The sequence below is a fragment of the Fringilla coelebs genome (genome assembly GCF_963513975.1).
Source record: "Fringilla coelebs genome assembly, chromosome: 7".
NCBI classification, from domain to species: Eukaryota; Metazoa; Chordata; class Aves; order Passeriformes; family Fringillidae; genus Fringilla; species Fringilla coelebs.
The window spans coordinates 11,131,712-11,154,952 of NC_140035.1; the positions used below are offsets into that span (position 1 = coordinate 11,131,712).

General features: G+C 41.9%; 1 protein-coding gene across 1 annotated transcript in view; it reads right to left on the reverse strand.

Moving 5' to 3' along the window:
• Positions 1–18,014, reverse strand: part of SLC49A4 (solute carrier family 49 member 4) — a 64,516-nt gene extending 46,502 nt beyond the window's left edge. Inside the window, exon 1 of the mRNA XM_084208950.1 lies at positions 17,547–18,014. Within this exon, the coding sequence (XP_084065076.1) occupies positions 17,547–17,880 (334 nt within the window). The 5' untranslated portion in view covers positions 17,881–18,014. The remainder of the gene's footprint in view (positions 1–17,546) is intronic.
• Between the last annotated feature and the right edge of the window lie 5,227 nt (positions 18,015–23,241).

The window sequence follows — 23,241 nt, forward strand, 5'->3', positions numbered from 1 at the left end:
TGAGAAACAGAAATTTAAATTTAAATCAACACAGGCCATAAAATGAGTGTTTCCATATTAAAAACTCCTACTTGATTTCTAATTTTTAAGAGAAAAATCCCTAAACCAAAATATATACAAACCAAGAAAGCTTTAAACTGAATCTGCACAAAAATTTCCTTTAAAAAAAACCCCCAACATGCAATTTGGTAAAAAAAAATTAGATTCTGAAGTTTGCCTCCAGCTTTAAATTCAGGCCTATCTTTAATGTCAACCTCATATGTCAGATAATTTTAAAGTAAAATTATCTGTTAAAGCTTCACAATCATGTATGCCTGATCTCTTCATTCTTTGAAGTCCTAATCTTGAATACTATTTACTGTAAGGTATTTCTTTAAAATGTTTTGATTACCCAGATTATTCTTTGTCCTTTTTTACTGTTCCACCTTAACATGTAAACCCTCCTGCAAATTCCTTCAGTTAATGCTGTATGTTGAAAATGATGACACCAAAGTGAACAAAAGATTGTCAGACAAGCAGCATATTAGACATTTTATTTGCTAATTACACAATATAGTTTTACTCTCTAAGCACCTCACCCTGTTATTTTGCTTTATATTTTAACTCTTTTTCATCTTTGTCAGAAACCAGTCTTTTTATTTATTTCAGTATTTTTGTTTTGAATGCTGCAGTTGTTGCTACATTGAATTTGACAGCTTGTATTACTCTAAAAGGTGCACCCCAGAGTGCTTAAGATAGCAACCATGCATCATGGGGACTACAAACCAAAGCAACCAACCAAGCTTGAAAAACAGCCTGTGAACCTTGCAGAAAATTATGTCTCTACTTTAAAAGATCTAAGTAATTCACTCATCCAAGAGATTTTGTGTAGATGTAATTAACTTCATTAATTCTACCCTGTAAATGCAAGCAGAAATTGGAGGGAGGGAGGGGGGTACACCTTCTTAAAATCCATCATTCAGTTTCTATTTCTTTCTATCAGAGGTTTCTGACACATGGCTGGAAGGCGAAGAAATTCCTTTAAACAAGATTTTCTGACAATGGGTGAAGTCTTGTGTTCTATACATCTTGTCTCTTAGCTGCTCCTCCCATCCTCTTGTTGCAGGAGGTTTCTGGGCCCCACAGGTGGCAGTGGCTGTAGAGCTAACTATGGCCTTGTTCAGAACAGCCAAACTTCACTGACAGCAACCGAAAAGTCCAAGCTAGCGGCAGAAATTGAGTTGGTAATAAAAAGGATGTTTTAATTATCATTTATGAGTGTAACAGTCGATATTGTTCAACTGTTTAACCCTCCTGTGGCTCATAACACCATCTGCTTTATGACTTCAGCAGTCAATGCTGCATTTGCTATTTCGTATTTCTTTTTAAAACAACTGTCTCCAAACTCTGGCCACTATTACAGACTTAAACTCTCAGGACATAATCCCCCACCACCCACAGCCCAACACAGAGCAGAAGCAGAACCCCACCATGCTGGAATGTGGGGGCAGCAGCTGCCAGAGGCAGCCAGCTGCTCTTCAGCTCCCTCACATCAACATCAAGCAAGAGCATTCAGGATGTGGGTGCTCATCCCCCACAACTCCTCCAGCATGCATTACTTTCAAGATGCTTTTCAAGGTATATGAAAAGAAAATGCATTCCCCCACACGCCACATTACTGACTTGTAACCCAACGAGTGAATTATTATGCCCAGTTTAATAAGAACCTTACAAACGATGCTGTTGTCCTCATTCCAACAATTTATACATTAGTTTGTGATTCACCAGGAGAATGTGGTTAACTTGTTCCTGAGCATCCCCCACCTGAGCCCAGCACAGCAGCTCCCCCAGTTCGACACTAGTGCTACAGAGCACTGCAAGCAGCCTCTTCTAGCTCAGAGCATCACACACATGGCACCCATTGTTTGAGTTTGGTTTGAAGCATTCATCCTAGGGGAAATCCAAGCTGGATGGGCAGAACAGACAAGTTTTCACCTTCCTCCTTTTTTTGTAGTAGAAGATTGGCCAGAGGAAAGGCTGTTGGATTCAGGCCTTCCCCTGGCATGGCAGCAGTGATTTCCCTCATACAGCTCACACACCCTGCTCTTAGATACAGTAACATTTGAGGGGTTTCCTAACTTCCCCTGCAGATACTAAAATGAGTTCTCACAAATACCAAGTACAGCAAGGCTCTGAGTAGAAACATGTGACATCAGCCTCCAGCACTTTTTCAGTTTTTGAAGACCAGGCTGAAAGCGCAAATTGTTCCTACTGACACTGAACTGAAGCTTCCCCATCATGCTCACTAAAACATATCTAGCTAAGAGAAAATAGAATGTAAAAGTCTGTCTTGGTCCACACACACCAGGAAATTTAAAACTCACTACCTGCATTAGCTGTTTCAACAATTCACTGTTAAATTGTGCTTTTCCTCCCAATTTAAAGCAAATTCAAAGTTCTTATTTGCCCTTCTTTACAAAAAAAACCACAAGTCCTGGATGGTTCCTTCTATGAAATTAATCTATAAAAACCAACTTTTACATTTAGTTTCAGTAAGTAAAGTATTGAGCTCCACGTCTTCCACAATTTTTCTCTGGCCTTGGAATTGTTTTTATGTCTTGTTTAAATGCCCTCCTTATTGCTCAAGCTTTATTTTTAAATGGGTTTCTTTGCTGGATACCAATTCTCTGTTTCATATAATGGGTCTGTTTTTCTCCCTTTATAATATATCCCTATACATTTAGCTATAATTTTGAAAAGGCTTACTTAAACAACTCGCTTTATCAGGGAATCCTGAAAGCACTGCACACACACACCATCCTCCAGAAATCTTTGGATTTTTAATCTAATTCTAGAAAAAATATACTAATAGCTGCAATATTTACTCTCCTAACATCAATTATCTTTGCCATGATTAAAGTACCAAAAAAATTGCTTTCTACTAAACACAGTGAATAAAACTTGCATTGTGCCTGCTCTTTGCCAAATTGATTACAGCCATTTAAGGAGGATAAATGGCAATCCTCTTTCAGAAGAGGCATCCTTGCACCAAGCAATACAATTTTCAAAAAAAAAGAACCTTTTCATTGATGTAAAAATACTTCATAGCTGAGATGTGGTCCCAGTCTTTCTGCTAACACATGGAATAAACTTGAAAAGTCAGTATATTGGGCCTGCCTCGGATTCCACAAAGGCACTTGATTGCAGAGTGGCATAAATTGTGTTTGGAAACTCAATGGAAAATAAATACATTCTCAAGAATAGCATCAATAAAAACTGGGAACTGGGAAATACAAACACTGAATGCAAGAGAGAACAGCTACCAGGTCGTATGTAGCTAATCCAAAATTACAGAGATAACATTGGTGCTATTAATTGCTGCTTCTACCATTGGGTGCTATTAAGCATAACCTGAACCTCCCTTTCTCCCCAAGTACTTGATGCTGATGCTTCTGTTATTGCCCCATTTTAAACCTCTGTTTTTAAAATAATCTGAAGCCAAGTGCTTCCATTCATTTCCCTGCCTTTATGTGGCACTGCCAAGACAGCATCCCAATCTCAACTGGAAAGATTTAGGACCTGAGTACTTTTTTTTTCTGATTGAAAATGAAGCTAACTCAATTTAAACATTCTGCGAGACAGGTGACAGCATCCTTCTGGCATCAAAATATAAGAACCAAATGCTATCACACAGAACCTATCTGAAATAAATTAAACCCAGAGCTACATTTCAACCCTCAGTCTTGTCTAGGGCACAAGATCTTTTCCTGTACTAATCCACAACACAGTCCAGTTCCACCTTTCAGTGGAGGACTGCAGGGCAGATTCCACCTGACACTGCTCCAATTTCTGTCTGACAAACAGTTGGCAGAGACTGGGACACTCATATGAAATATGTACTAGAAATTTCTTGAAATGTAGACGTAGGAGGCAATGGTCTTCAGAGGGGCAATTTCTCTTCATAGTATCTTACAGCTGTTGCAACAGAATCTGTCAGCAGTTGCTGCACAGTTAACAGCAAGGCTATCAGCAGGAGCTTGACATTTCTATATAAATTGATTTACTTGCAAAATTTAAATCTGAGAAAGCAAACTCTGAACACAAACACAACAAGTTGAAGTAAAATAGTTCCTGTGATTTGGGCAAACTTTCTCATCAGGGTCAAAATTTCAGTAGAGCCAACATCCCAGAAGTGTCATCACCACTCATGGGGGGAACCACAGGGAAGTGCCTGCCAAATCAGGAAGACAGGGGTAACAACAGCCAGATTTGACCCAAAGACAAAGTAATCTCTCCTGCTCCCACTTGTTGGACAGACATAGCAAGGCTGTGTGCAAACTGAAAGCATGAGACCAATACACATGCTTTCTTTTTTCCAGTCTACTTCTCAGATGAGGAACATGCACTCTGCATAAACATCATCATGTGCATTCTTGTAAGGAGCACATCCCTCCCAAATTCTGAGGTTAGTTAAGAATTTTGTAAAAAACCACGATATAGCTCAGAGACTCAAAGCACAAAATTTAGCCTGTCAGGTGTTTCACAATGAAGACACTCATCACGAGGGAGGTAACTGAACACATATAACCACTAAAACAGATATGGAAGCTGACAGAACATAATTGTGAGGAACTAAACTAAACAGAATACAGTTGAGAGTTATTACAGCAATGACACAACCACTCTGCAATTCCTGAGCTGCCGCATCTTTTTTTATGCACACCTCAATTGTAAGGAAACCAAGACACTTAAGTACATACTCTAAATGCATGGCTTGCTTCTGGTTTGTATTGCAAATACTGTTCTTAAGTTACTTTTATTCTTCTCCACACACACCTCTCCCCAACATTCATTAAAGCATGTTAAAGTCCATATTTTTCTGTTTACTCTAGATACAAGAACTTGACTGCACCTGTTAGAAAGAACAACAAGCTAAAACAACCACGTCAGGAGGCTGCAGGGTGCTTTTATCTCATTTGCATGGATGAAGCCAAGCCCACATGAACAGTGGACCTATACTGTTTTTAACATTATCCCAGCATATTAGGCAAGTACGTAATTAATCTCCAAAAATGTGTCAAGGAAAGTATCACTTAATTCTCCTGCTCTCTACTCCTATACATTTAGTTATTACAGACTTAATGATGCAAATTCTTTACAGAGTTGGCTCCACTACCAGAGATTTAACTATGGTTGGTGACACACTACACATGTAAATACAAAGCAGTATTTCTGAATTTGTGCAGCGATTTAAAAGTCTGGTACTGTAAATAAAAAAGTCCTGGTTTGAAGAACTGAACATACTTAATCTAAGCTTTCAGATATACAAAAAGTAGCTTACAAGTAATGAAGCCTCCTGCCACATGGCAGTGAAGGATTTTGAAGCATCCTAACAGTTTAACATCAACAATGGGGAAAAAAGGCAAAATATGTAAATTAGAAATCTGCATTGCAAGTTTATACAAGTGCTGTAAATTCTATTCAGTAATCCAGAGGCTGACATTTTGCCTGAACAGATAAACAAAGTGCTGAGCTGAATGGTATTTGCCTGAAGATCAAAACGACGATTTTAGAATCAGTTTTAGACCTTCTATTAGAATATCTTCTATTCTTTAATAACACGTTTCTTGGTTTCAAAGGAGACCAATTATTTTAGCCAATTATTGTTATTACACATTTTACTGCAGAAAGCATCCCTTTTATCTGCAATTAATCCAAGTGCAATGAACCTCTCCTAATGCTAATCACTGAGAGAAGAGAGCACAGGCCTGGGGCAGCAGGACCTGCATCTCCCAACAGGCCATATGAAATTGGGCAGGCCACTTCCCTTCTGTTTCCCCCTGCCCTCTGTCTTGTTTATTCAGGCTATGAACACAGAGAAACAGGAGCCAGTGTCACCATTAGTATTAGAAAGTCTGTTAAATCAGGTTTTCTCTTCACCTGAGGTGAGTGCAGTGCTGGGATACAACAAATAAGAGCTATTTAAGAACTTCCTAAATCTGTGACGTTAACAAACACTTGTTTGAATTGTTCTTTCTTCTCTCACCACAGGTAGCTGCTTTCTCCTCTCAACACCAGTATCTAATAAAACATGAAAATTCAAGTGAATCATTGAATCCATCTTTGCTATTTGATAAAATTAAATCGACATAATAGCACGTGCTAGTGTGTACATAGAGAGAGATGCAGAGCAATTAACAAAAATGGCTAAACCTCCTCACTAACTCTGAAGCTAAAGAAAGGATGTCCCTAACAAGCTGACAGAAAGTGCACAACAAGAAGCCTTTGCTCTAACTCTCCTGAATGAACATCAACAACTTAAGCACTTACAGCACCACACAAGGGGAGGGAAGCACTTTCTTTTCTCTTTCCACTCCTTTCAGGGACTCCCAAATGCACAGCAGGCTCAGTTACCACTAACTACAGAGCCTTACCTGTGGCAATAGAGAGCAAAAGCAATCCCTCTTACACATATCTTCCAGAGAGGGTGTTCTGTTACCTTGACAGTACTCACACCATTCAATGGTGCATGAAACTCTTCTTTTTAAGAAGTACAGAGGCATTTTGCTTTGCCTCAACTAGAGTATCGAGAAGCAACCGTGCAGCAAGGATGGGCAGCTCCATTAAATACTGCCTAGTGCATCTGCTAAGCAGGACACTAAGTGCAAGGTTTCTTCCTTTTATTTCCCTGCTGTGAGCAGGGGAAATAAAGAGCAGCAAGAGCTTCACTAATGTAATATCCATGCAGGTCTTGTGACTTATAGGAAAGGTCACTGAAGTGAGCTTTCAAATTTTCTCTGTGTGAACAGTTTCACTGTTACTTGAACATTAAAATGCATCAGGCACTACTTAGGGTGCATAGTTCATTCTAAAAGACATCTTTCGCAGCACTATAATGAGTCCTAAACCCATCATATTTTTTAAGGGTCCTGATCAATTCTTTAGGTTCATGTGATTAATTAAATTTATAACACCACCACCTTTCTCAAGTATTTTAAAGGGATGGCTCTCATCAACAAATAAAGAAGTAAAACAAAAAGGTTTCTAACTGTGGTTGTACTTGATGTCCTATGTACCAGAAAAACACCAGCATTCATTCTTTGCAAAAAGCAGAAGACCTCTCACTTTCAAAACACATCATTCCCTCTGGCTGAGTCACAGATCTCCAGCTCTGAAAACAGGAAAAATCTAAAAAACCCTCTCTACTACAAATCTGCATGAGAAAGCTTAATTTACAGCTTTTGAGGAAGTTGGAGCAATGATCACAAGCTCCTGCAGCACAATTACAGCTACAGCACAGCTACAGAGCTACACTAGCACATGCATGCAAGAAGCATTAAAAAACCAAAGTTACGGCAGGAAGTGATGGAACGGCTCTGAATGTCACCACTAGGAGAAAGGCAAAGGAAGCCACAATTTCCCTGGTGCTGGGAATATATGATTTATAACATATAATCATATAATCATGACTAAAAAACTTCTTAAAGAATTTTTTATCATGTCTTTGGTCTGCTCAGTTAAGGCAATACCACACTGTCAGTGGAAGAATTCAAACAGTCTCCAAGAAAATTTGTAAAATAATGAAACAGCTGCCAAAACGTATTTCTTCAATTTACTTCTGCTCTTTTCAGCACTGACCATGGTTTTGGGAACTTGGGTGGTTTTAAACAAATATTTTATATAAATCAAATATTTTTATTTGACAATGCCAGACTAGAAATTTTCACAACAGGGAAGATTATTTCAAGACCTGTGTTATGAATGCACTGTTTGGTAAGTCTGAAAAGGCAAGCAAATACCCCTGTTTCACATGGCTCCTTTCCCATAAGCAAGGCATTTCTTACCAGAAGAAAAAAAAACAAGTGAAAAATCAGCAATGCAGAAAATATTCAAACTTTATTAACGAATAATGAACCACATTTTTGTGTTTGCTTCAGACTTGTTTTTCACACCTAAAACGTAACACAAAACTAACTCCTAAAAACATCTGCTGAAAATAATGAATAAAAATTATTTTGTTTATGCAGTTGTGTAATGCTTTTACTAGAATTCAGAAATCAGTAAAGTGTGGTAAGTTCAGCAGTACCAAGTGAAAATGGTCTTTCTTTGTTCATACTTAGTTTCTTCTGATAGAAAAAACATGTATCATGCTAATTCTTTGAAGAAAAGCCTCAGTTTTCTTTAAAGGAAATAGATTCAGCTTTTGCAGAACAACAGCTGATCTACTCTTTTTAACAGAATTCTAAACTAATAGGTCGGGATTATTAATACAGTATAAACATACAGCTAGCAAAATGAATGCAATACAACTTTCCTAAGTACTTGACTACTTCCATAATAAAAACCTATGAGAAAGCCCAGGGGACTTTGATAATAGAGAAGTTATTGTTGTCATTCACATTAGAAGTTAGTACCAGCTATCTTTATGCAGCATGGATGCCACACTATGAAAAACTCCCACAAAAAAAGGAGACTGGCAAAATTTCAATGTTTTTAAAATACAGCAAGGCAGTGCAAAACAAAACAGTATTTTAGCACTTTTTGTCCCATTCCACAAGGCTTTCCAGAAGTGGAGAGATACCAGCCAGAGGGGCTACATCCTCTTCTGCATCCCACTGGTGCCTCCATCACGAGGCCAGACCTCTGTCACCACCAAAGCCACACAAGAAGGAAGAGCCGCCCTCCTTTGCGTCAGCAGCGCCCGGAGAGTCCTGCAGGGAGCCACAGCAGGAGCTGCGGCCCCCCACACCTCAGGGGAGGCACACGGCTGAAGGAAGGGCCAATTCACCCCTTGTCTAACAGACAGTGCCAGGCAGAGTTCAGAGGTTTGGCTGTGAAGAGCCAAAACACCGGGATCTTGTTGGAGGTAAGAAAAGGCAAAAAGGTCGATTGTGTCCCAAGAGATTCCCAGCTCGTGGTTTTAAAAGCGCCACTCAAGACAGTTCACAGAAGCCATGCTGCTGACCTACACTGCTGTGCAGGCATCTGCCCTCTCCCCGGGGCAGTCCCATTTCCTACTGCCCCTCAAAGTATCCATTTCCCCGTGCCACCTACTCAACTCATTCCTCCACCTTTCCTATTCCCAGCACTTCTTGCCCTCTTGCTCCAAATCTTAAATCTGCATCTGTGCATCCCATACTTCACCCACTACCTTGCTCCACACTCTCCCCTTCTCTCCCTCTTCTCATGCATCCACAGGATGGATCCATCCATCTCACTCCTTTGAGCTTCTTGCATCCAACTTCTCCTATTCCCAAACAACCAAGAGGAGTGGAGAACAGAGGAAAATATAAGGACAAGATGGGCATACCACAAGACAGGTTGGATACGAAGTAGAGAAGAAGCAGTCAGATAAGAAAGAACTTGGGTCATGAGAAGGTTATGAGGAGTAGTTAAAACATGTGACCCATACAACAAGGGACGTATCAGTGCACAGCTGCCCTGGTATTAATACCCCTGTAGTGAACTTCTAAAAGCTGCTGCTGACAAAATATCTTCCTATGTGTGTCCTGACCCAGTTCAGGGATGCTTCAGTGCTTTAACTCTGCCTGTGTTAGCAGCTGCATAAGAAAAGCAAGGGATCGTATTTTACACTGGTAAATTATTTCCCTATCCATCAATTTTCCAACATCAAGGTATATCAAGTTGCATACAGAATCACAGACCTGTTAGAGGTGCAATGGGCCTCTGGAGATCCTCTAGTCTAACCCCACTGCCAAGGCTGAGGGTGACCCAGAGCAGGTTACACAGGAATGCATGCAGATGGATTTTGAGTGTCTCCAGTGAGGAGACATAACTCCACAGCCTCTCTGGGCCGCATATTCCACTGCTCTGCCTCCCACAACATAAGCTTCTTCCTCAGGCTGAGGTGGAACTCCTTGTGTTTGAGTTTATGGCCATCACCCCATGCTCACTGTGCTTGTATGTGCAGTGCACCAAAGCCCAAAAGCATTATCCCCAGCTAACATGGCCATCACTATTGTCACATGAGCTATATGCAAACAGAATTATTTTACTTTCCACCATGGAAAAGTTCTTTCAAATCAAGCACGCAGTTTCCTGATATGCTTCACCATGTGGTGTTTAAACAGCTGTCCCAGTACCCCAACTCAGCTGCAAAGACCTCTGTGCAGAGTGCAAAGGCCACAGCAGACCTATGCTGCATAGGAAAGCAGCATAAAGAGACTGTATGGAAACACGGCAGCAATCAGAGCTGGGGTGGAACCCCACCCAACAGAAAGACCTAGCTCCAGTAGAGGACATCTATCTACAGCCACGATTGACGCTTTTCAACTCAACCTGGCCCAGCAGGAGGTCTGGGAAGCATTACTAAGAATCAAGCTACCATTGCTATGATGAACCAGAGCAGCATCAAGTTAATACAATTCAAAAGCTCGTCATTAAAGCACTCTGTGTTGCTAATCACTGTGTATCAAGTGGTCTTTTGCAGCATGCCTGTCTCCAAGGAGGGTGGGCCAATCAATTCTCTAATGAGTCTCACTTCTGGAAGCACTTGCACGAACACTCTGTGAACATTCATATAGCCACAGTATACAAAATTTAGCAACAGAAGCCAAGTTTGGCTCAGTCTTCCTTTTCTTCTCTTCTGATGATACAGAGGAAAAGTATGTCTATACAAATATGCACACCAGCACTCATCAAAATAAATTTTGTAAAACCAAATTGATCAAATACCTGCTCTAGTGGGATTTACCTATATTCAGCTCTCTAATTGCTTCTTTCATCTCTCCACATGAAAAGCAACACTTCATCTCATTTCTTCCAAGATTTGTTAGCGTAGGAAAATTAATCCCTTTCACAGGATTTGATAGGTGTGGATCAGTATCACTTAAAAGATAATGAAATATGGACCATTAATAGCATGCAGTAGCTGTCTACTACTGCAGGATGAGAGAGACAGACTGCAGTAAAGAAGGTATTTTCCTTCATACTTCTTTTGTATTTGGTTCAAGTGCATCAACCACTTGCATTTTCACCAAATACACGCACCTTTAACTTCTTGAGTCAAGGCATTCTCCCCTGGCTCCTTTCTTAGCTGAAGCCCAAAGTTCACATTTAACTTTCATTCAATCCCAAAGAGCTTCTTGCTGCTCTTGCTGGAGTTAAAACCTTTGCCATTTTTAAGAGACATAAAGGTCATAATAGCATGAACAGCTTTTAAGGACTTTGCCCACTATGGCAAACTGTATGAAGAAGCAACTGCTCATCTGTGACCACCAAGCTCCCCATCCTACCCCTCCCCCTTGAATATGACTCCATGAATTTCTGGAAATTTGGACAGTAAATTATGCCACCTGATGGGAAGTTGAGATAAGATAAAGGTGGTACTATTTTCCAATTATCTGACTAGAAAGAGAAAAACAAGCTGGGGGAGCACTGGTAATAAACACAAAGAATCTACACTGAAAGCCAACACAGAAACTGGGCTGAAAGTTCTGACTGGGTCCAGCAGGTGGAGGCCATAGCCCACCCATTTAAGTTGGGAAGCCCACCAACTTAAAAGAGAAAGACTGAATATGGGACTAATTAACACTGGAATAGAGGGAATCATTTAACCAATAGAATAAAAAAAAACGTGTTGCCAAATGAGCACTGATTCCTTTGTTTGCTAAGATCATAAATGGTGAAAGTCTGGAGTGACCTCAGGACCCCCACCACTGAGAAGACAAGAAGAGGACCAACAGGAAGTTGTATGGATCTGCAGGTAGTGATACCTTTCTACGTTATCTGCCACTCCCTTTCTCCCTCTCTTTTTCTTATTTCTATCTCTCTCTACCTCACATTTATGTTAAATAAATCTGTACTACGGACTTGGACATATGGTCTCATTTGCACCTTAATTCAGGCAGAGGTATCTCTCTAATAATAATTACTGGATCCTAACACCATAAATACTAAGTAGAATCAGTTGTTTATTATGAGGCTACTCTCTAATCTCTGCATCACACTTGCCTTTCTTACTTGCTCTCTTGCCATTCTACTCACATTTTTGAATCTGTAAGTTTTCCCATGGGTATTTCTTGTAGGCTGTACTAACCTGCCAAAGCCAGAATGCCTAAAAACTTCTACTGTTGAAGCATGTAAATCTTTTTGGCTTGATGTCACTAAGTTAAAGTCTTACAGCCTTAAGCCAAGTCTTATCCCAGATGTTTTTAGCTGAGGCTTACGCTTGAACTTAGCACGTGAATTATCAAATTGGTGACTTTGAAATACTGGGCACTCATCTTGCAGTCATGAATCTGAGATAAGAAAAGTCTGTTTCTGAGATCATGACAAAAAGGGAATGAAAATGCATTTCTTTGCCAAAGGTGAAAATTCTCAGACTTTCAAGGTTCACAAGTCACCTCTTTTGTCCTTCTGTTACATATCTGTGGTATGACAGAACTATGAATACTTCCATCAAAAACTCCCATTTTCTTCTGAGTGCCACCATGGAAATTTACTTCACATAATCCATCTATATTAACAATGGAACCTATCAGCAACTACACCTGCAATAATTCTTCTAAGTTATTAGTAACATGCTCCAATTTATACTTACATTGTCCAAAACCCTGAATGGCAGAGAAGGACACTGAAATAATGGAAACACTTTAGTAAATCTTCCCCACCTGTTGGATTCATTTGGCCATTCAAGCTTTCACCAACTTCTAGAATGACAACCTGCTTTCTCTCTGTACCCACTTTCACATCTCTCAAAATAAACCCAAAGGCATTTCACAAACACCTCCTAGACTAAAATCTCAGGAGAAAACAAGTTCACTTGGAGTCACCTCCCTTATGTCCCAGTAACCCTATATGTGAGGTAGAGGTACCCAAAGGTCCCCTGAAAGCAAAACCAGCGTAACCATGCAGCACCCAGTGACAATCCAGGAACTCCAAACATGAAAGCTGCCATGCACAGTTCTGTTTATACATCATGTGTAGTTTATTTTATAGGGAGAACAGTTATTAAGAACATTTTTTGTATCTCAGTAAGGTCTGATTTAGTACTTGTACTCAATATTCATGACAGTTTTGTCAGACTGCATTAAAGGATTTAATCTCAAAATTCTCAGGTGGAAGAGAAAGAACTATCAAACGTCTTCAGAGAAGGAAACCAAGACGCATGATTTAGGAGACAGCAATAAAATAAAGAGTTTGGTATTCAGGAAAGGAATACCTACTCTTACAGATAAAAACTGTCATGGTGTCAATGGACAAGCCAATCTTGATTAAAACCAGAATCTGATTATTGAAGCTTTCTCTCTACTTCATAATGTAATCACTAGAATAACACTGCTGCGTAAATTCAATTTCAGCAAAATAAAGTTACTAAGATTGTCTATGCAACCCACATAAGCATATATAATTTTATAAAAAAGGACCAAGAAATAGATTACATTCCACTTTTAGAAGTAATATGTCTCATCTTCAAATTCAATATAAAACTGTTCACTGTATTCCAAAAATTAATGAAAAATATCACCATTCTATTCAGTTTGTTTAATGTAAACTATCATAAAATACTTCATTCTTCATTGCCTCTTCTTGCTTATATGGGAACATAATGAAGACTGACATATATTGCTTCTAGGTCTCACTTTGTAACTAGGAGCTTAATAAAACCCCCTTGGTGAACCAGACCCAGGGAAGCATATAAGCTTTTGATTTCAAGTTAGACATATAAACATCCTAACAGTCCTGTGTGGTTGTATTTACAGTTCTCAGGAAATGAAACACTCAAGGCACAAAATGTACATAAACACTCAAGCATCATGTGACAAATTGTAGCTAATTTTAATCATGTAAACAACAAGGGTCCATCCAATAGCACACTGAAGTAATTTCCCATTTAATTTCAGTCTTATTAAATCTCTAAAGATAATTAGAATTTAAACAAGGACTCCCTAATCCTATTGCTAAAGAAAATGCACCAAATAAGACATATGTAGCTCCATGGCACCCTCTGTCTTTTCACCTTTCTTCACTAAGAAACCAACCAGGACAACACCATTAGTCCTACACATAGAAGAGTTTTCAAACCCACCCAAAATGGCACATACTCAAAAGTGCCATATGCAAATATAATTGCTGATTTTCGTCATGCACCCATCCCAGAACAGGACTAAGAAATGTGACAGATGCCACCACTGTCCTTATACAGCACCCAGCCAAGGAACATGGAAAGCCCTGGGGGTGCCCAAGGGCTGGCACAATTCAGCCAGAGGAAGCTGGGAGGCAGGAACAGGAACAGAGCTCATTCCCCAAGGAACTTTCAGCTGTGATATGTGAACCTCACTATGCATCTGAAAACAAATGTATTTTTGATGACAAGAGCTCAGCAAAACCACAAAGTAGCTTTCAGTTTACACAGTTTAAAGAGACATGGGCTAAATCCAGGCTTCCTCCAGCACCTCAAAGACCCTTTAAAACAGTGTTGAACACACTTCAAAAAATGTCTTCTTTGAGTCTGCTCAGATCTTCAAGCAAGATATACTTCGTGAAGCCTTGTAAAAACCATCACTCCCTTCCTGATGAAAAATCCTCCTCAATTTCATAAAAACATGATATCCCTACAGATCCATAGGAACATGGTCTTAAGTCAACCAAGACTTTTTGTTATGCTGCTTCTGGCACCAAGACCCCTTCTGGGTCATCCTCTGGGGAGGCATACAGTTGCCATAAGTATTCCTCGGGCAGCCAGAAGTGACACCATCTATACACCTTTCCCAGTCCATGTATTCCTGCCATTCCCCAATTGCCTAGCTTGGGCTGGCTGCAACCAGGCCTTCAGAGTGAATCCAGGAGATACCCTCAGCATGCCACAGGGAAAAAGGTCACAAAGGCCAATAAACCTTCTGAGGCTAGAAAACAAAAAAAATTGTAATTTATCCCTTCTAGAACCCTTCTGTACAGAACTGAAAAAAAGAGCTTATTTAACACACCTCTCACTATAAGTAAACACTGCTGTCATCTCTTCTCAGCAGGCCCCACACTCCTCTGAGAAGCTATAATGGAAGTGGATCAAGGAATCCAAGAAATGCTTCTTGTAACTATTAGCATGCCTATTCATGAATATGTATTCTTTCAACTTCCAATTAGTTAAGAAGGGAAAAAAAGAAGAAAAAAGTGACCAAACCTTTACCAGTGACCAAATCAGTACTGAAACGAGGAGCAGGTGCACAAAATGCATAACAGAAATCTGGTATGGATACAGATTTAGGCTGTGAACTATGTGCTGCAAATGTACAACTAAAACCAAAAAAAGACCAATACTTCTGAACTTCTTCTGAAGCATCATAACACAAAATCAGATTAAGTGACACCAAGCAGCTACTTATCAGTTAGATTTACCTTTGACTGTGAAGTATAGGACTATCTAACAGCACAATCTCCTCTCAGATTCTGACATGCCTCATCTACAGTGTCATACTTCTGATACTTGCCAGGTTTTACATGTTGACACTTCACAAATACATTTTTTCCTGACAGCTCCTTTACTAGCCAACTCCAGTGACAAATGACGCAAGTCAAAGAGTAAATGGTGTAGCTTATCCAGAGTAAATCTGGTGTAACAGCAAGCAAGTGAAATACTACCCTTGGAAGATCAGATTCAACCAACTTTACAGCTTCGAAGCAGTAGAGTCAAGATCATCCCGCCACACATGTAATCTGAAGAGCAGGTAACTCCTCCCCACAACATGCCTCCAGGGAAGTGTGCCCCATGGCTGACTGGGACTCAGTAGCTCTCCTCTCTACTCCATGATGAACTATGTGAAAGGACTCCACTATCACTTCCAAAGTGAAGAGCACCACATTTCCTGTGGGAATCACCCAGACTCAGACAACAGCATGAAATAAATATCAGTAAACATTCAGGGCCCTCACAAAATCTGCTGATCTGGAAAGACCTTGCTCCAGTGCCCATATGTACTCCTTATGCACACAGTCATTTGAGTTGAGATGCTCTGTTCAGGTTACCTACCAACATTCTCTCAATAAGGACAGCAACAAACCAAGAATAAAGGGGTTGCTCATATCTGCACCTCCAACAAACATGAGAATTAAAAAACCCCAAGCAAACACACAAAAGAACCCTCCAAAGCAATCAGATAAGGAAATGAGAAAAACACCTGTATACGTATTCTCATCAAAACAACCTATACACAAAACCAAGAAATCCCACAACTACACTACTAATCATAACATAAAAGAACAAAATACTAAAGTTTCTTTTCCCATGAATTGCTTCAAAACTTCCAGCACTATTTTGCATTGCTCAGGATCACTTCATAGAAAATGTAGAAATAAAAATACAGACTCAGCTCTCTAAGCACAGGTTCACATTTATTTCCTTCATGCCATGAGCAGTCTTCACTGTACAAACCAAAATAACTTGGTTTAATTTTAAGATCATTAACAACACTATTATGTATCACTTGAGACAGATATTGCCAACTTAAGTCTAAACTGCTTGAGAGAAGACTGGATGTACAGCCACCATGGACTCATTTCCAGAATATACTTACAGCCCAGTAAATTTTATTCCCCCAATGCCTCTTCAGTTTTAGGAAAAGTAATGCCAGTTTTGAAACAGGCCTTGTCAAATACAACTTTTCTCCTTGCCTGCTTTCACTTTCCCTTCCTCTTCCCCTTCTCTTCCCACAAATGAGCTATTAATTCCTAAATAAATGGAATACGTAGCACTTAGGATCAGGAGCCACAAGGGTCCACTGGTGCCTATCTCCTGTTTAGAGGTCTGTTTAAACAGGAATTAAAAGAAATCCCTTCAGTGGATTTAGACACAAAAGCTGAAATCTGCACACATAGATGCTGGACCTCATTGGAATGGTCCCCTGGGTGACTACAGAGGAACCACGCAGACCCTGGAGAAGTTCTCCAGAGACAAACACCATTTTTGTAAGTTTGCTACCGAAATGTAATGGCCTGAACACAAATTAGGAAACTCTCCCTTATACTCCGCTTCGAAACGCCAAAGCGCAACTTCTCTTCTGTTCCCTGTCTTTTTATCTCCTAGCGTAATGAAAAGAAAACCACCGACTTCATTTCCAGCCTGCTTTTAAAAATGAAGAACTTCTTTCAAGATGCAATGGCCACCCTGAGCAATGGCATCACTTGATGGAAACATCAACGCGTGTTTGTCTGACAGCTGGTAACCAGAAATCACGACCATCTCCGGGTCACAGCCGGATGGCAATGCCAGACTGGAGCACACTCCTCCAGACCCACACCTCCCATGCGACGTCAGATGCCCTAATTCGCTTAGCTTAAGTATCTTCCTTGTGAATGGACTTTGATGTGTCTTCGTCTGGGCAGAGTACTGAAAACAGCAGTCACGATGCCTTTTAAGTATTAGTCAACCCTTTCTAAGGCCGAGGCCACTGGGCCCGAGTGTCCCCCGTCTGGCAGCGTCCCCTTCACCGGCCACAGGACCGCGGCGCCGGGGGACACGGCCACGGCGTCTCCGCCTGGCCCGGGGAGAGCCACAGGAGCGGGTCGGGGAGTCCCGAACCCCCGGCCCCGCCGCCCCCGGCCCCGCTCACCCTTCTTGTCCATGAGCCACATGAAGAAGAAGCAGGGCGCGAAGCCGATGGGCCCCCAGAAGACGAGCAGGGCGATGTCCCAGCCGCTGAAGCCGAAGGCCAGGCGGGCCGAGTTCTGGATAGGGCCCCAGGTGTTCCACACCAGGCCCTGCGCGAAGCCCAGCAGCGAGAACAGCAGCAGCACCAGCCACCGCCGCCCGTACACGCGGCCCGACAGCGGTGGCAGCCGCCCCGCCGGGACCCCCGCCGGCCCCCGCGGCTGCGGCCGCGGCTGCTGCGGCGGCGGCGGCAGGAGGGGCCGCCGCTCCTCCGCGCTGCTCCAGCCCAAGCCCATCTGGGGGGGCGCTGCCGGGGGCCCGCAGGGGAGGGGACGGGGCCGGGGGAAGGGACACCCACACTTCAGCCCCCGAGCGCGGCAGCGCTGCCCCGGCCCGGCACTGCCGCATGCGCGGTCGGGGAGGGCCGGCGGCCGCCTCCTTCCTCCGCCGGCGAGGGGAGGAGGGAACCGGCGCCGCGGAGGAGAGCCGAGCTCGCCGCCCGCGGGGAGGGAGCCGCGCCGGCGGGCAGCGGGGGCGTGCGGGACGGGGAAGGCACCGGGCCGCCACCCCGCGGGGAGCCGGGGAGAGGAGCCTGGAGCAGGAGCGCGACGGCCCGGCTGTCACCGGCAGGGCCGGGGAGCTCCGGCCGTCACGCCGCCACCGGCTCCGCCCCGCCGCGGCTCCCGGGCCGCGCTGCCCCTTCCGCCACCGAAGGCGGTGCCGAGCCAGGCCCGCCAGAGCCGCCGGAGCATGGCCGGGGCGCAGAGCTGCCGTCCCGCCGCGCCGGGTAGGTGCCCCTCGCCCCGGCCCGCCCCGGACCCCAGGGCGGCGTGGCTCCAGGCCCGGGCCGAGGGCAGATATGGGGAGGGTGAAGCGGCGGCTGAAGCGGGGCCGTAACCGGGCCCGTGACCGGACCCGGCGAGCCCCTCCATCAGCTCCTCCTCCGACGCGTCCCTGTCGGCCGCGGGCCCCTCACGGCAGTGTGGTACCTTCGTGCAGGGAGGTGCCGCAGCAGGGCATCCCTCGGGCATCGGTCCTCTTAAAGGGAGAAGGAAACCGTGTTGCTTTGGTGGATACAAATCAACTATGGTCCGAATTGAAAGGCAAAAAATAGCAGGGTTCGGATACAACATGCACGGAAGTTCATTTTAAAATAATTCGGGTCAATAGACCATCATGTGGGGAACACTATGCTCATTAGTATTATCATTTAAATAGATTGAAGTATATATTCATTAGATTAGATTATGTGAGAATTTATCTGTATATCAACCATCTGTACTTGTCATAAAATTAATGGCTCGTATGCTGCACAGTGCTTCATGTTCCCTAAAATATTGGGTATTTCAGTGTGGCTTGATTAGACATTCTGTCACTCAGTCTGGAAGTTGGCTTGATAAATGCCCATGTAATTAAATGAGGAGAGCTGAACGGCAGGATCCCCACAGACTGCTTTTATGTCCAGTGTCAGTGTCATAACTGTTGATGTGCTGGGCAGTGCACAGCTGAATTTTACACATGGCCATCATCCCACAGTTTTGCAGCCAAAACCTCAGAGGTTTCATTTCATTCCCATGAAATTCTTCTCAGAGCATAACAGACATCGCATTTTTTTTACTCCATGCAGCTCAGTTTCCTAGACCGAAAGTGGAACAAGGAAGTATATGCTGACTGAAATCAGCAGAACTATGATCGAAAGAAAATTATATTTTGTCTACAAAACTTCAGGAAATGGCCCACGAAAAATAAAATTCACACACAATTAAATAATGGGGGACATACAGCAAAATCAAATTTGAGGCTGCTGTGTACAGCTGTAGTGACAAAAGTACAGTAAAAACATAGGGTGAGATTCAGACTTGCCCATGACTGATATCTACTCTGGTAGTGCTTTGGAGCTCCAAATAAGATTAATTCCCCATTTTACTAAGACTTTTTCATACATTACCACCTCAGCATAGTTTAGCCCATGCCAAAATGTTCTTTCAATTTAAAAAGGGTATGTTACAACTATAATTTAAGTGATTTGCTGGCATTCATCCAAAGACAAAGTGCTGCTATTTGCAGAAGTAAACAATGTGAAAAAGTACTTCTCTCTTTGAACATTTTTCAATTAACTGTAGTAATTGCAGAGGTTTCATGGTTCTAGTGGCAGGAAACCTATCAAGAAATAAGGCAAGTGGGGTTTTGTGGTGTCCTTTTTAACTGCAAAACTTGTCTCATGCCAAATGAAAACTTGAGTATAAGCAGGATAACTCCTTGATAACTTATCTGAGACACTTCATCTTATGATAGGTTTCAAGATATTTTGACTCTTTCATGGGTCAACAGGAAAGAAATTTCTGAGAAATAGAAACAAACTAAACGGGCTGTCAAAATAGGCTCAAAAATATTTAAGTATATTTATTATTGACTTAATGATGATCTAAATAATTTATTTTAATTGCTTGATTTGAAATCGCTCCATCTTTTCATAGCTTCACAACCCATATGCGCATCTTTCAGTCATGGCCTGACCTTTTCTATTCCAGCTATTTAATTAACACAGTGTAATATTCTGTGTGAATTATTCTTGTTTGCAGGATATGGTATTGGCTAAATTTGTTAATGTAAAGGAGCAGTGTATTGTTGATAAACTGCTGGAAACCAAATTAGCTTTATCTTGCAGCTAGCTGATTGCATTATTTCACTCATGGGTATAATACTCCTCTAAATATGCTAATTTCACTCTTTTCTCCGTGTGGTGACATTTTTACTGTTCTCATTACTGACATTTGTAATATTTGAGGTGGGGAAATTTTTCTTGCTTTAACCTCATTATAATGTAGCTAAAGAGATTTGAATATTATCAGATGAAATGCACATATATTCAGGCAAGCAGAAAGGTTATTTTCTCTCCTGGCCCATAACTTTCACATCTGTAGCAGGTCTTGCCTGGACAGAATGAGACCTAGATCCCAAACTGTGATACAGATGCCCATGCAGGTACTAATGGCCTGAGCACAATGGTGTGTCCATCGTTGGGTGCCTTCATTTCCAACCTACAAGCTCTGAGGTGGTTGTGTGACCATATTCATGCCTGTCTGCCTGTGTCTGACCTAAAACATTCAGGAATTCATCTTAGGAGGAGCTAGTCACCTGGAGCTCTGATAGACGAGTGGTGACAGACAAAAATTACATGGCTGAGGCTGTTCTTCCTTCCAAATGCTCTTGCCATCCCTGAGGCAGGCCTGGTGGATCTGTTTGCAAGTTGGCACCTGCAGTGTGCCGATTTAAGATTGGCTTATTAATTCAAACTGAGGCTTTGATGGTTTTTTACCACCTTGGGGCATCTGGAGAGTCTAGTTCAGCTAAAACACATCTGTCATGTAATGCTGTCCAGGAGAGCATCCTCCCCATGAGGCAACCCCCAGTTCCTAGCACATTAGGAAGGGCCATTTGCTCTTTCCTGTCACCATGGTTTTGACAGACTTGCTCTCCATATGACATTCTTCAGAGATTCAATGAATGCCAGAGTCCCCTTGGTTCTTACATCTCTCTCCCAACAGCTCCTAATGTCATGTATACAATCTTATCCTTTCTTGTGTCAACTATTACCTTGCAATGTGACAAGAAGCAAGTCATTGCATACCCCATAGAGGTTAGAAGCATTTTGGCACAAAATGGGCAGAACCTGAAATTAATTCAAAGATTGAAAAGTAGTATTTTGCAGATTCTGAAAATTCCTTCCAGGAGCTAAAAAAAGTTCTCTTTACCAGGGATTTCCCTCAATTTCCAGACTTCAGCTGGAATTGTGACAGTGCAGTTTCAGAGCTGCCATAAACAACACTGGTTGTAGGGATCTGTAATGGGTGAGTTCTTTATACCCCATCTTGAAAAACACCTCTGAAGGTGAGCCTGTGAGGTGTGAGCAATTCCTGTTCTTCCTTCCTCAAGCTTTGACATTGTTTCTATTCTAGTTGCTCAGGAACAGGTTGGTTGAAATCTGCTCTGGTTTGGGCACCTTCCAGTCTGTGTATTCATTCAGCATATTTTCTTGCCTTTGTTTTTTATTGAGAAGTATGTAAACTCCAGCTCTAACGTCATACAATGATTTCCTGGTCCTTCAGGTTTTACAGTGCTTCCTTTTTTCTAGTATCTACAGGAAGCAAAAATACAGACCAGACACATCTTTAGCTTATGAAAGCTGAGCAGTTTTATTCTTATATTCAAACTTCAGTGTTTTCCAGTCGGGAATTCATTTATACCTTTTGATTGCAGGCCGTGTATATTCCCACTGCAGAGTGACCATTGTAGTGTAGATGATTCCAGGTTTGTGGTGAGCCAGAGCCCATTGTAAGATTCTCTAGGGAGAGGTGGGATTTTCCACCTTTTCTTGTGGAGTCTACCTTTGTGGCTGGCTAATGAAAGACGTGACACTAGATTCCCTATACACCACACTGTAGGTTCTTTACTGCAGCTCTCAAAAGGAATATGCAAAAATCACATCTGACTTGGGCTTTGAGCACATTTAAAGCATTCTGTGCTCTATTTCTGCTTGTTCTGCCATTCGTCACCTCCTTAATGATGAACATGTAAGTGATGATTGTATCTGCTTTGAGGGGGAGGTGGAAGCTACATGATGTCTTTCATCAAGGTAATTTTGTTGGCTACTTCCCTACCTCACTTAGCCTCCAGGCTCCATGTCTTAGACATTTTAGGGAGTTTGTGCTGGAACTCCAGCTTCAGCAGAATACTGCCCCTACGTTGTCTCATTTTATTCAGGGCCACCATGTGCAAGTAACCGCAAACGACATCAGTGGAATATTTTACACCCCAAATTATGTTAAGGAAATTAATTTTCAAAGACTGATGGTTTCCTGTCTTCCTGAAAACCTGAGAATTATGCAAATGAACTGAGTCATAGGATGTTAGGGTTGAATTGGGAAGTACAGGGTGAAAATCTCCACCATTTCCTTGCGCTAGGACTGCCTCAGTGCAGCTCTCATTGTCTCTGGTGGCAGCAAGGAGAGAGTCATGGTGCTCTGGTACTGGTCTGTCCATTGTGTCTCTGGTGCACGTTTCTCATTTCTTATCAAACTCTGCCATTGTTCTCCTGTTGTCTTACATGGAAGCAACAAGGGGTAACTTAATTACCTCTCTCATTATAATTAACAATGTAGACATTAGGGAGTTTGTTTCTGTTGGTCTAGTCACGTTTAGCTGTCATACAGTAGGTATGCTGTGAGCTCTGCAAATGAGTTGTCTGAAGATCTGATTGCCTGGGTAGATGTTTGGGATCAAATCCATATTGAGGACATAAAGCTCACAAAATGTTGCTTGTATCTTTGAAAATGTGACTCTATCATGTAATTTCATATAGAAAGAAGAGGCTGAATCAATTTCTTTGTGCTTTTCTCCACAGGGACCTATATTAATAAATAGTTTAAACTATTCTATGCTTTGTCATCACAGACACAATGAAATTCTTGGGAGTAGATATGGTAGCATGAGATGTTGGGTTCTGTAAGAGTATTTTAAAAAAGAGCAATGGTAAGGTAGTTTGGATGTCTTGGTATAAAAGTGCAACTTTAACCTTTGGCAGTTTTATTATTTTGCTAATGTTCAGGGGGTTATCTTAAAATTCTATGTAAAATTCATACTTTTGAAGATCAGAC